Genomic DNA, 14224 nt, shown 5'->3' on the forward strand with positions numbered 1-14224 from the left:
TTTAGCAGAAGACACTTGCCCAAAGCTGCCATGCCATTGAACTGAATTTGAAACCATGCGTTTAGGAATCAAACATCTTCATTAACTACACAGTTATAGCTGCACCCATAAGTTAAAATATAACTAGACATGTTAAAGCAAAATATTATGTTAAAATGGTTGACTTTCACTGAATTTGATCTTAGGATAGTAAGGTATGAAACCACATACAGCAATAACCTTTTTATATCCAGTACTAATCTTTAAAGTCTTAACTCCACCATACTTGCTAGATGGTTCTAAGATAGGTACTGTATACATAACAATGTTGAGTTAATGCCATAGCTTCTTGGACGCTAATTGAATTCTTGAGTTTGTTCTGTCTTCACGCAATGCATGAATAATCGCAAAAAGCATTAATATAAGTGTGTGTATGTATATGTATGCTGGCGTGTGCTTGTGTGTCCTTTTGTGCGCTTCTGTGCTTGCATATGTTTCTGTGTGTATCTACATATCTACATGTATATAAATATGTATATATAAATGTACATATGTATATGTATGTAGATATGTGTATATTTATGTGAGTTGATACATCCACATGTAGAAATATGTATATAGACATGTACATAGACACACACATATATTTACATGTATATGCATATACATAAACGTGGACATGTGTGCATATGTGTGTGTATTGATGTCTATGAGAGAGACAGCGAACAAGAGAGAGGAAGATATTAAGAGAGTAGGCAACAGAGAAACAATAGACATGTAAAAACAAAAAAAAGAACACGAGAAAAAACAGGGTTTTTGTTTATTTGTTATTAAGGAAAGAATGAAAATGAAGGTTGCTATATTCTATGTATTGCTCTTGTTTCTTTACACACACACATACATACGTGTATACATGCATGCATAAGTACATATACATATGCATACATAATTACATATATAGATACACACACAAATACACACAGATACATGTATATAAGTATATGTGTATGTATGCTAATACATATGTATATACACACACAACATACACACTCGTGTGTTGTGTGTGTGTGTGTGTGTGTGTGTGTGTGTGTGTGTGTGTGTGAGTGTGTGCATGTGCACGAGTGTATATCTATACATTCTGTTGTTTACTGAGGAATCTTGATAATGCCATTAATTACAGTCAATAAAATGTCCAATTCTGATCAATTTTGATGACAAAGACTTCTTTCCTTCTGTGAATTCTGTGTGTTAATACATTCATATATGTGTATATCTATCTATATATGTACGTATATACACACATATATATATATACATATATATATAATTATATATATATATATATATATATATATATATATATATATATATATGTATATATATATAATTATACATATATATATATATATATATATATATATATATATATATATATATATATTTATATATATATATATATATTTATATATGTATGTATGTGTGCGTATATATATATATATATATATATATATATATATATATATATGTATTTATATATATACATACATACATATTTATATATATATATAACACAAATAATGATGTATATTACTAATGGTTTTACACACACTCATATGGATAAATACATACATATATATGTATGTACATTCACCTGTCTGTCTATCAATTGATCTATATATTATATGTGTGTGTGTGTGTGTGTGTGTGTGTGTGTATCTACATTGAACTGGACCACACCCTCACACACAAACACCCGTTTGAAAGTTTCTGAAACATATGTACAACGGCATGGATACTTACATACATACACACCGATGTATACAGCGATTTACCAAGATAAGATACAGCAAGAAAGCAAACAAACATAGAATGGAAATTCATTGAATGCGACAATCACATGATTTCTCCAATCACCACAGGCAGTTTATCAAATGATACATTAGAAATATTATGTTCGAATACTTGTAGAAATCTATTGGATTGTTCATTTAATATTTGTCACCTTCAAAGAACAGGGAAAATTCGTTTGATTATTGTCATATTTATATATTTCTCTATTTAACATTTACTTGTCAGTCACTGTGATTATTAATGATAGATTACAGGATGATCTGTTGTATATGAGAATGTGAAATTTATTTGTATGGTTGAACAGATACATTAAATTTGAGTGTTGGCATGGAATTTGTTAGTGAAGGTGGGCATTCATTAGAAGCTTCTATACAGGTAAGCATAGATGCCTCTAAAGCAGAGTCATTAGAGTATTGGATAGAATCTCTTGCAGTATTTGTTCTGATAGGAACACACATGACTGTGTAGTAAGTGGTTTGCTTCGCAACCACATGGTTCTAGATTCAGTCATACTGTGTGGTACCTTGGGCAAGTGTCTTTTACTATAGCCCTGGGCAGACCAAAGCCTTGTGAGTGGATTTGCTAGAGGAAAACTGAAAGGAGCTCATCATATATATATATATATATATATATATTTAATCATAAATAACAAGAGAAATATACTATGATAAAATTTATTTTAACTTGAGAAATTCTTATTTAACAACAATTGTTTCACAGCTTAATAAACTTGTATAGATAATTTATTATATTATATTTTCTAATAAATAATAAATTACTTACATCATTGCATTAATATATGAACTATCTTTAAATGAATGCTGATATCAAAGTAGCTCTTCCAGTTAAAAGAAGTCCATATTAAAATAAGATCTCGACATAACGTTTCAAGAATTCTGACTTGGTGTTCTTAAAACGCTATGTCAAGAACACACCACTCTATTTAGACAACGTGTGTTCATAACACACATTGCCTAAGAGGAGGAGGTATCCTTTGATGACGTAAAACAACAGTGATCAGGTATTTATGCAGAAATTTGCAAGAACTTATAGTATGAAGAGATATGTTATTGTTTCAATTCTCACCGTTCTGCATGAACCCTATTCAGAAAACAGATGAATAAAGAAGCAGGTTGACAATTTAATTTATGTCTTTTTTTCTGTTCTCTCACATGTAATTAAAATGTGCATCTCTGAAATCAACTGATGGGGCCCATAATAATCCACATGTAATCTCAATTTCATAGTGCTAAGTTGTTGAGAGCCAAATCTCATTCCCACCTCAATCTCTCTCTCTCTCTCTCTCTCTCTCTCTTTATCTTGGACATGATACAAGTTTAGCATTGATATTCTCAGAAGATCCTAATTTATTGTTGAATTAACAAATAATAGAATTATAATCCAACCAAACACGAGGTAAAATTTTTGTGGTAGATTGAAATTCAAAACTTATGCAAGCATCCCACTATGCAATTAATCACATAATCATTTTAACTTTCTAATTTAAATGATGATATTGAGCATTACATTTGAAGTGGAGGAAGAGAATTAAAAGAGTGCTCTATGTCAAGTTGAGTGATGACATCTGGATAGTGTTGCAAATCAAAAGTAAATGCATTAATTTTATTGGAGATACATCACAAGTTTTGAATTAAAGTGAGAAAATATATATTACATGTCAATATAAAAGTGACACATACAAGCTTGCTAATGTTACATGAAGACATAACAGGGATATCAAATGGTTTGGTTGGTTTATTATTCCATCACTGAAGCAACATAGAAGGCTACTGGTGGTTTTGAATAAAGGGGGAGTGGGGGTGGACTGCTGGAAAGCAAGCTGGGGCTTGATCAATCCTGACTGGATCAACTGGGTAGAAGAGAGGGTCTGATGCTGAAAGATCCCAAAAGATCCCAGAAGCATCACTAATATTGCATCTCAGAACATCTCTGAGATGTTTCTTGGAATATGTTATATATATATATATAGGTATATAGGTATTTTATTGCAATAATCCTCCACTTTTAGTTTTACAAATAACTGACCAGATTAAGATATTTATAAAATATAAAACAACATTGGTTTGTCACTCTCTCCAGCTGCTGTTGATTTTAATATTTTAATTTTTATATTCACTATTTAATAAACAAATAGATAATGATAAAACAAAGAGTCTGAGTAACTTTTCAGATTTACTCTTAGAATTATTCCTATCTTGGAGGTCAAACTGTATATTAAGATTAGTAATATACTTATCTCATAGGTTAAAAGGTAAATTAAGAATGATAGTATCTTTAATGTATTTCTTACAAACAAACACTCTAATATCCTTCCTGATCTGGAATCAGAAACAAACAAGTCCTGATATGAATTTCTAAATCTTACATAATCCAGCTCTTAACAAATAATTCTCATTGCTACTAACTACTATGTAGTCTTCAGATGAATATGGGATACATTATGCAGTAGATGTAAAGAGAGTGGTGATACTGTCGGAATCACTACTGATAAATAGTCAATGGCTTTAAGAGAAGAAAGAAATGTATCAGACACAAATTGGTGTTAATTTCTATTAATATTAGAATTGATCAGTGAACATTTATGGTTACATTGATATGAGAAATGACCAAAAGTATAACTGATTAAATTTGGTATCAGAAAAAGCTGAAAGCAAATTGTGAAAGAAATCAAAGAATTTTTGGACTTACAGTTTTGGTTCCCAAATTTTTAACAGTGCACTTCAAAACAGCCAACTCTCCCCTAGTTACTGAAACATTAGTTGGGGTTGACATCAACTCTGGTCCTTGTTTCCCATGTCGTTGATGTTTACCTGAAAAGAGGGATGAAATGAAGAATGATAGGCATAATCCATTTGGTGATTATTGTAGAGAAGCTAAATCTAGAGTAATTTCATATCATTTGCATTATTAATGATTCTGCTATGTCACAAATTTCATTTACACTTGTCTTAAAGGCAACACAGCTAATTAACAATTGATGGATTGGGATGATTAAGAATATTCAAGAACATAAGATATTTTGATGTTAGGTGAGCGTGCAAGGGAATTGAGGAACAACTCAGTGTTGAAAGCTTCTATTAACATGCACTTAAAATATATTTGTATTTGTATGGACCATAACTGGGAATGGTTGAATGGCAATGGAGGTTATCCATGATAGAAGAAAACCAAATATGTTACAGGGAAGAAATGTTGAGATAGGATATCTAAGATGCTAGCTGGTCTTCACAGAGAAGTAACACAGAGCTAAAAGGCTGTAGTAGTTTGACATATTGCTAACTTGCCCAACCTACGTCAACATGAAAACTTGCATGCTAAAACAGTAATATAATGTTGATAAACTACTTTATATCTGTAAAACCAATAATTATTTTATCAATGATATATTGCGATATACCTTATAAATATATGTATGTAAGTATGTACGTACACATGTATGTAGGTATGTATTTATTCATATGTGTGTGTACGACACACACATTTATATCAATATATTAAATATATATAAACGCATATTTATCAATGTAAATATAAATTTTTATAATGGATAAATGATAGATGATAAAGTTCTCTGACTCTGCTGTTGTGGAAGATATCTCTTGTAGAAGACCAAGGAAATTATATGAAGAGGTGCTAAGAGAAAATATTGAGTAAGAGATACTAGCTTTCCATTACAGAAATGATACAAATACTGGATTATGTGGTGTATAAATGTTCCATAAGGCTAATTTACCCAAAGCACCAACATGGAATCATGGATGTTATAACAACAATGAGGATAAATTCTTTTCCAATATTTCTGTAAAGTAAATAATTATTTTATTGGAGTATTTTATTAATGTACATACCCTTATTGAATAATATATAATAATATCTTCATAGTTGATACAAACTTATGAGCGGTGAGTTCCACTTCCAGTATTTTGTACATTTTAGCTATTCCACTAAATGAATATTTGTTTTGATAAGTTAAAATTTCAAAACTGCCAGTACTAAAATGGTCTCATTTTGTTATTAACACACATTGTGGTCATAGAAATTTCTATAATGGTCACAGAAGGTAAAACAAGATCAAAACAGAATATAAAAACATTTTATGACTTGTCTGGTATTCTATCAGAGACATGGAAATAGTAATTGCAGCAGTGACATATTTAGTGATAAGAGCAGCTGCACAGGTGAAATATGGCGGCAAGGTAAACAGTTCTTATGACAGTAGTAAAAAAAATATGAAAAAAAAAAAGCATAGGAATGTGTGTGTGTGAAAGAGAGAAAGTGGAGGAGGGGCAGTTTTGTATAGTGTTTGTTGTAGAAAGGTATTTTCATTCAACAACCTGCTTTGATTTTAGAATTAATAATGAATGAATCTAGTTCAAATATGATATGCTTTATTGTGAATGATTTATTTGGGTGTATAGAGGATATAAAAACAAAGAACAATAAATTATGGCATAGAGAAAATTTTGTACATCATCTGAAGTGTAAAAGGTAACTTTATGCATATGAAGAAAAAGACAATCCATCAGAAAAATGTTGTCTGACAGAATTATCTGCCATACAGACATCAAGAATTCTGTGCACAGAAGCATTTGAGAAGATTTCATGATATTTTCTGTTATTATTTCAAAGATAATAAAAACTAAAAGAAAATTGTTCTTCTTATTGTTGATGTTTAAAGCTTTTTGCTTACCCGAACCATAATATTCTGGTTAAATTTTCTTGCAGTATGTACTTGAGTATTACTTTAGAGTGGAGAATGAGCAGAACAGAGTGTGGCACAAAATGTATTACAGTAATTGTTCTGGTTCTTTACATTTTGAGTTCTAATCCCGTTGTGATCAACATCACCTTTTATCCTTCCACGGTCAATAAAATGAATCACCAGTTAAATTTTGGGGGTTCAATACCCTCAAAGGTTTTGCCCTCTGAAATCTGAGACCTTGTAACTGTGTAAGAAAGCAATACTTACTTGTGTCCCCTTTTATTCTGAATTCAAATTCTGCTTGCATTTGACAACTTTCATCCCTTCTTGGAATCAATAAAATAAGAACCACCAGCAATGTATGTAGATTATCAAAGTCTCTTTACACATACACCTACAAATGTGTGGTTTTTTGTAACAATGCTAAAAAATCAATACTGGCTTCATACAAGATTGGTAAATCGTCAGAACCAGTTGAGTGCCAGACTACATGTAGCTACATCTGTTAACTCACCATTTTTATTTATTGGAATGCTTCATTTTATTGCACTTGGAAGGATAAAAGGTAAAGTTGTTGTTGATTAGATTTGATCTCAGAATCAAGAGGTTTGAAATTAAATATAGTAAAGTAGGGGTGGCAGTTGTCTTGCCAGCAGTTACAATTTTACCAGATTTCAAATTTAAAAGCTCAGACTAGCAAAGTCGATAAAAACCCAAGTAATGAACAAATAAATGGTTCAAAAGTTAAGGTTTAAACAGTAAGTTAAATATTTATGAATTTGTAAATTCAAGGGTTCATTTTTTTGTCTCAGTACCCCACATGAATTTTTATGCCTTTACCATTTGCCCCTGATAGTAAAAAAATCCTGACCCCCTGCTATAAAGCATCTAATCTAACATTTGTCTATGTGTCTATCTTCACGACTTATAGCTTTCATATTTATGAATTATTAACATGCAACCATTCAGATTTTTCACAAACAACTGTCAGCATGGTTAAACGTGAAAGTGTGACGAATACCAAATGAGGTGTTAATACCTACACTAGATAAACATTTTAAACAGAAGACTAGACACCAAAAATAACTGGAACATATGCTGTTGCAATAAGATAAAAAAAGAGAGAAAGCGAAAAAGAAGATACACATTTTTCTTTAAATGTACATTAGATGTAAATAAATATTTAGAAAAATATAATTTAATTCCAACATATCGAAAAATTCTTCAGGCTGGTTCAGCAAAATTTATTTGCTTGGGCATAAACAGATGTCAAAATAAAATAGTTTGTGTGGGGAAAAAAGATAAAAAAGACAAAAATATTATTTAGCTGTCTTTAACAGTTCAGCAGAGTAAAAAAAAATTGTTTATGTGTGTGTGTGTGTTTGTGTATGTTATTAGATGTCTTGGATTTCCAAAATTATTGATGCTAGCTAACATGTCTGGATATAAAATGATGTTAGGAGAAGCCATGTTTTAGCATGGTATAGTTTATAGCTTATTCTTCTTTTGGTAGATGATTGATCTTCTTACATGCAATTGGCTCTGCCAGTGATGCCTACATCTTGCTAGTGTCCAATGAGCACAGTGAGTCAAAAGTTAAAACCAAAGTTAGAAATAAACTAAACTAATACAACCCAATTTATGAGAACAATCTCCTGCACTACTTGCATCTTGAGAGCTCTGTCCATTAGTACAATCACTGATGTACATGATTTTAATGCTGAGATGTACAATGATCATTTCTTTGTGTCTGTTACTTTTTGTCTCTTTGAAGAGTATTAACAATGAAAGTTAAGAAAAATCTCAATGCAATTTCAATACAATACAAATCTCAAAATGCAACTTTTTTAATGTTAATTTGATATGCATGAAGCAATGGAACTTGTATTGATATTTAAACAAAGCACATCTAATGCAAACCAAATGAAAGGCCTTTTTATTTTCCTTTTCTTTGTTTTTTTTTGTTTTTTTTATTATTCTCTCCCATTTTGTGAAAAACTTCAAAGAAATCTAGGTATGATTAATTAACAAAAACATGATTTTACTCACTATATTTTGTTTTCTATTATATATTAATTTTTTACTTTCACAAATTTTTCTAGTGTTAAATTAGATCAAAATTTCATAATCATATTTAGACAAAAAAAAAAATTAATAAATGAAAATAAAGGAAGAACAAAACGTTTCAAATGAATATGCAGAAGGTGGCAGAAACTGCAAAGCAATGAACACCATTTTCAACTGTCTTCCATTTTGTTCTAGATTTTGAAATGAAATCCCACAGGGGTCAATGGTGCTACAATCAGATTGGGTGGGGGAGAAAACAATGCAACATCCAATTACTGGGGTTGGGGTTCTTGACTCAACTGAGCATATCTTGTAACCTTGTGTTGTCTAAGAAATCATTCCATTTTAAACAATGGTGTTCCTAAACATTTGGAAATATACTTAGAAATTATCTCTTTGTACGTATAACCACAGGCTTTCATAGTTTTTGTCCACCAAATTTACTCACAAGGCATTGGTTGGACTAAGGTATAGTACAAGATACTTGCCCAAGTTGCTACACTGTGGGTTCAAGCCAAAATCCACAGCAGTACAAAGAAAATTACTCAACCATACAACCAAGCTTCATATAATTTTCAACTGGGCAAGAACACTGCACTTTATGTAAATAACTCTCCTTATCAAGGCCTAGTTGATCTCTACCAACAGCTAGAATATGGTTAAATTAAATGGAGGGATGTATCAGTACACCTACAGTATTTTGTACTTTAACACTCATCAGCCAGTAGTCTGATTATTATTTTTTTTATTCTACACAATGTTGGGAGGCCTTTTTGGAGTTACTTAATCTACTAGAAATCTCAGTCAAATGAACTTTCAAATCACAATTTATCATCTTAAATAAGATTGCCATGGACGAAATACTTTTGATTATAATTCTGCTGAATCAGGGTTGATCTAAGCTAAATGACAGCACAATGGATGAACAGAAAAGGCACAATAAATGCAGCTCCAGTTTTATAAGAGACTGGAGTGGACAAGGCCTCAAAAGCAATTTAATCTTCAGTAAAGTAGTTGTCAGATATATTGCTGTAAATCCCTCCGATCAAATTGTGAAGAAATCTTTCCATTTTACAGCCTGGTCTCTTGTAAACTTCCAACTTATTAAATGAAATTTCTGTTTCCAAACAGCCTCATGAAAATATTTGCATTGCAAGATAATAAAAAGGCTGCCTCAAGCATCCCAGTTCATAAGATCGGATCTTAATCAAGGTTTCAGAGTAGTCTGGCTTAATGTACCACATTCCCTGCTAAATAGGTTATCAGTTTGTCAACAGGCTAGTCTACAACTACTAGTGGTACTCATTTTCAGTTGAATGTATGGAACAATGTTAAATGAAAGGCACTTTTAGGACACTTATTGCCTAGTTTGAAAACGAACCAAGACCTAATGATTGTGAGCCCAATCGTCCTAACTACTGAGACCTAACAAAAAATACAGTCAATTTTGCATAACTTGCTGCTTAAAACTGTGAGCTTTATCCCACAAAATAGCTATTGATAACTAGCTAGCAAGAACTCACAACCTCGTGATTGTAAGCACAACACCCTAACCAGTAGGCCATACACCTTCACATGCAAACAAAACTCTCACCAGTTACATAATGCACTTCATACTTATAACACTGAGGTGTACCTTGCAAATGTAGCTATTTATAGACAGCTTTCATGAAGCAATCAGTGTTAAGCTCCTTGAATGTGAACACCATACAGTACTAGTTATGTGATAGTAACTATAGTAACTACGTGGAATAATTGACCAAAAGTCTGAGATCCTATTGATTTAGTGATCAAGAGCAATGATAAACTCACACATAACCTTACTCTCAAAGGTTCAAAACTTAAGTTTAAATTCTAACAGAGCAATAGTCATCCTTAATTTGATTGGTAATGTTGTTTATTCCAAATGATTTCTCCAGAGAACAACAATAAATAACGTTATATTTTTACATTATCTAACATTTCCCAAAATGGTTTTTGTGCAAATATACAAGAACTGAGACTAAGAAAGTTGAAGCATACTTGCCATCAACTTCAACTTAAATAAAACTTCAGATAAACGTTACCAACACACACACACACACACACAGAGTTTCTCTCTCTCTCTCTCTCTCACACACATACACTCACTCTCCTATATTCACACGTTCATACATATACACGTTGGTACAGAAATAAGTTTTACTTGACACAATAAGTGGAAATGCTGGTCAGAGAAATGAGAAAAAAAGCATTTTACTTTCTTAAAAATTAAAATTCATTCCGTCTTGTTACAAGATAAGAAATAAAAGATAAAAGATAGAAGAAAATGGCTAAAGAAATTAAAAGAATAAACAATAAAATATTTTTAAAAAAACATACACACACACACAAAAGAAATTGCAAAACTAAAAATGATTAACAATGAAGAATACATTGAAAGAAGAATGAAAAATCTAAAAATTCTAAGATGTGGCTGACATTAGTTTGGTGATGAACAGAAAGCTATATATCACAAGCCAGAAGATTGTTTTAATAGGTGGCAGTTCTCTAGCTCTGAATTTTTATAATATATTGATTTCAAACTAGTGAACTATTAAAGCAGCAACCTAGCTATCCACAAGAAAAGATGAATGTTCAAATAGTTTTGTTTTAAATATTTCAGAATGTTCTACAAGTGTGTCATTCATTGTTTGGCTTAACATTGCGACTTTACATTGTGTTATATTTATTTGAGTATATCGATAGAGTTGTTGGTGATTCCTATATGGTTTAACACAAGAATTGCATCCTGTCCATTGGTTATACACTTAACTCTCAATAAGAATAATATATAATATTATACATATACACATATATATATATATATATATATATATATGTCGACGAGTGACAGGGACCTTCTCTTTGTGGCTGGAGACTTCAACGGTCATGTCGGACGTCGTGCTGGGGGCTTCCATGGCATACATGGAGGCTATGGCTTCGGTTCCCGCAACGAGGAGGGAACCAGACTGCTGGAGTTCTGTGATGCAACCAATCTTATGGTCTGCAATACCAACTTCAGGAAACCTGCCAGTCACCTAGTCACCTACCGCTCCGGCAGACACTCTAGCCAAATCGACTACATCCTCGCCAGAAATAGGGAAAGAGGGCGGCTTATAAATGCCAAAACCTACCCTGGCGAAGAATGTACCCCACAACATAGATTAGTAGTTAGCGACTTTGGGATCAAGGCAAAATGGGTGCCCAGAATTAGACAGGCTTGGAGAAGAAGGGTGTGGAAGCTTAAAGACCCTGCAAACGGACAGAGACTTAGAGACAAGTTACTTGAAGCATTTAACGAAATAGAAGGGGATATAGCATCATACAACGTGGAAGACAATTGGAGATTTCTGCGGGACAACCTGTTGAAAGCCACCGACCAGATTTGTGGGTGGTGTAAGGTCCCCTCCCAACCCAGAGTAACGTGGTGGTGGAACAAGGAGGTAGACAGGGCTATTAGACAAAAGAAACAAGCTTGGAAGGACTGGAAGAACGGTGGTAGCAGGGAATTGTACCAATGTGCCAGAAGGGAGGCTAGGCGACAGGTTTATTTAGCCAGAGGGGAAGCAGATAAGGAAAGATTTGCCAATGTTCTGCGCCGTGAGGACCAAAGACTCGAGGTATTTCGGGTTGCAAGACAGTGTAGGAGAGAGAATAGTGATGTTGTAGGAGAGAAATGTGTTCGCATGGATGATGGTACGCTTGCATTAAATGAGGATGCAAAGAAAGAGGTCTGGAGATGCCACTACGATAGATTGCTTAATAAAGAGAATGAATGGGAGAAAGAGAGCCTGCCTTATGTCGACCCAATAGAGGGACCAGCTATCCGAGTTGATAGTACCAGGGTAGATAAAGCAATTAAGAGTATGAAGACCGGGAAAGCCCCCGGCCCATCAGGAATCACTGCAGAGATGCTCAAAATATCTGGCAGTGTTGGCTATAGCCTAGTCACCCGTATTACGAACCAGGTGATACACGAAGGAGTCATACCCTATGACTGGTGTAGCAGCATCATAGTCAACTGCTACAAAGGTAAAGGGGACGCTTTAGATACAAATAATTACAGAGGCATCAAGCTGTTAGATCAGGTTATGAAAGTTACAGAGAGGGTCATAGCCCAACTAATTAGGGAGCGAATCAATTTAGATGAGATGCAGTTTGGGTTCGTGCCAGGTAAAAGCACTACTGATGCCTTATTTCTAGTGAGACAGTTGCAAGAGAAATACCTAGCCAAGGATAAACCTCTGTACCTGGCTTTCGTTGACATGGAGAAAGCCTTTGACAGGGTCCCCCGATCCCTTATCTGGTGGTCAATGAGGAAACTTGGGATAGAAGAATGGCTAGTGAGAGCTGTGCGAGCCATGTACAGAGATGCGGCCAGTAAGGTGAGGGTTGGAAATGAGTACAGCAATGAATTCCGGGTAGAGGTAGGGGTCCACCAAGGTTCCGTCCTCAGCCCCCTATTATTTACCATAGTCCTCCAGGCAATCACAGAGGAGTTCAAGACAGGTTGCCCCTGGGAGCTCCTCTATGCTGATGACCTTGCCCTAATTGCGGAGTCACTATCAGAACTAGAGGAGAAGTTTCAGGTGTGGAAGCAAGGTCTAGAATTGAAGGGCCTTAGAGTCAACCTAGCTAAAACCAAAATCCTAATAAGTAGGAAGGTAGATAAAACACAAACCCCTTCAGGTAGATGGCCCTGCTCAGTATGTAGAAAAGGAGTAGGTAGTAACTCTATAAGATGTACCCGGTGCAAGCTATGGACACATAAGAGGTGCAGCAACATCAAAGGCAGGTTAACTAGCAAGTTAGTTTTTGTTTGTGGCAGATGTTCAGGTGCAATAAAGACTGCAAACAAACAGGAAACAACTTCTATCTCATTCCAGGGTGAAAAACTAGACGTAGTCGATAGCTTCCGCTATCTGGGCGACCAAGTTAGTAGTGGGGGTGGGTGCGCTGAAAGTGTAGCTGCTAGAATAAGAATAGCCTGGGCAAAGTTTAGAGAGCTCTTACCCCTGCTGGCGACAAAGGGACTCTCACTCAGAGTAAAAGGCAGACTGTATGACGCATGCGTACGAACAACCATGCTACATGGCAGTGAAACATGGGCTGTAACTGCTGAGGACATACGTAAGCTCGCAAGGAATGAAGCCAGTATGCTCCGTTGGATGTGTAATGTCAATGTGAATACCCGTCAGAGTGTAAGTATCTTGAGAGAAAAGCTGAACATTAGAAGCATCAGTTGTGGCGTGCAAGAGAGACGATTGCGCTGGTATGGACATGTGGTGAGAATGGAGGAGGATAGCTGCGTGAAAAAGTGCCACACCCTAACAGTTGAGGGAACCCGTGGAAGAGGTAGGCCCAGGAAGACCTGGGCTGAGGTGGTGAGGCAAGACCTTCGTACATTGGGCCTCACCGAGGCGATGACTACGGACCGAGACCTTTGGAAATGGGCTGTGCGTGAGAAGACCCGGCAAGCCAAGTAAGATCGTTGCCAGTGCCCCTGGACTGGTTCTTGTGCGGGTGGCACATGAGATGCACCATTTTGAGCGTGGCCGTTGCCAGTACCGCCTGACTGGCTCC

At 34.5% G+C, this 14224-nt stretch overlaps 1 protein-coding gene across 1 annotated transcript in view; it reads right to left on the bottom strand.

Annotated features, from left to right (window-relative positions):
• Positions 1-4664, bottom strand: part of LOC106872298 (neurotrimin) — a 233675-nt gene extending 229011 nt beyond the window's left edge. The window contains exon 1 of the mRNA XM_089360816.1: positions 4540-4664. Within this exon, the coding sequence (XP_089216942.1) occupies positions 4540-4623 (84 nt within the window). The 5' untranslated portion in view covers positions 4624-4664. The remainder of the gene's footprint in view (positions 1-4539) is intronic.
• Positions 4665-14224: the final 9560 nt, after the last annotated feature.

This window comes from Octopus bimaculoides, chromosome 12 (genome assembly GCF_046866305.1).
Source record: "Octopus bimaculoides isolate indiv1 chromosome 12, ASM4686630v1, whole genome shotgun sequence".
In the NCBI taxonomy this organism is placed as follows: domain Eukaryota; kingdom Metazoa; phylum Mollusca; class Cephalopoda; order Octopoda; family Octopodidae; genus Octopus; species Octopus bimaculoides.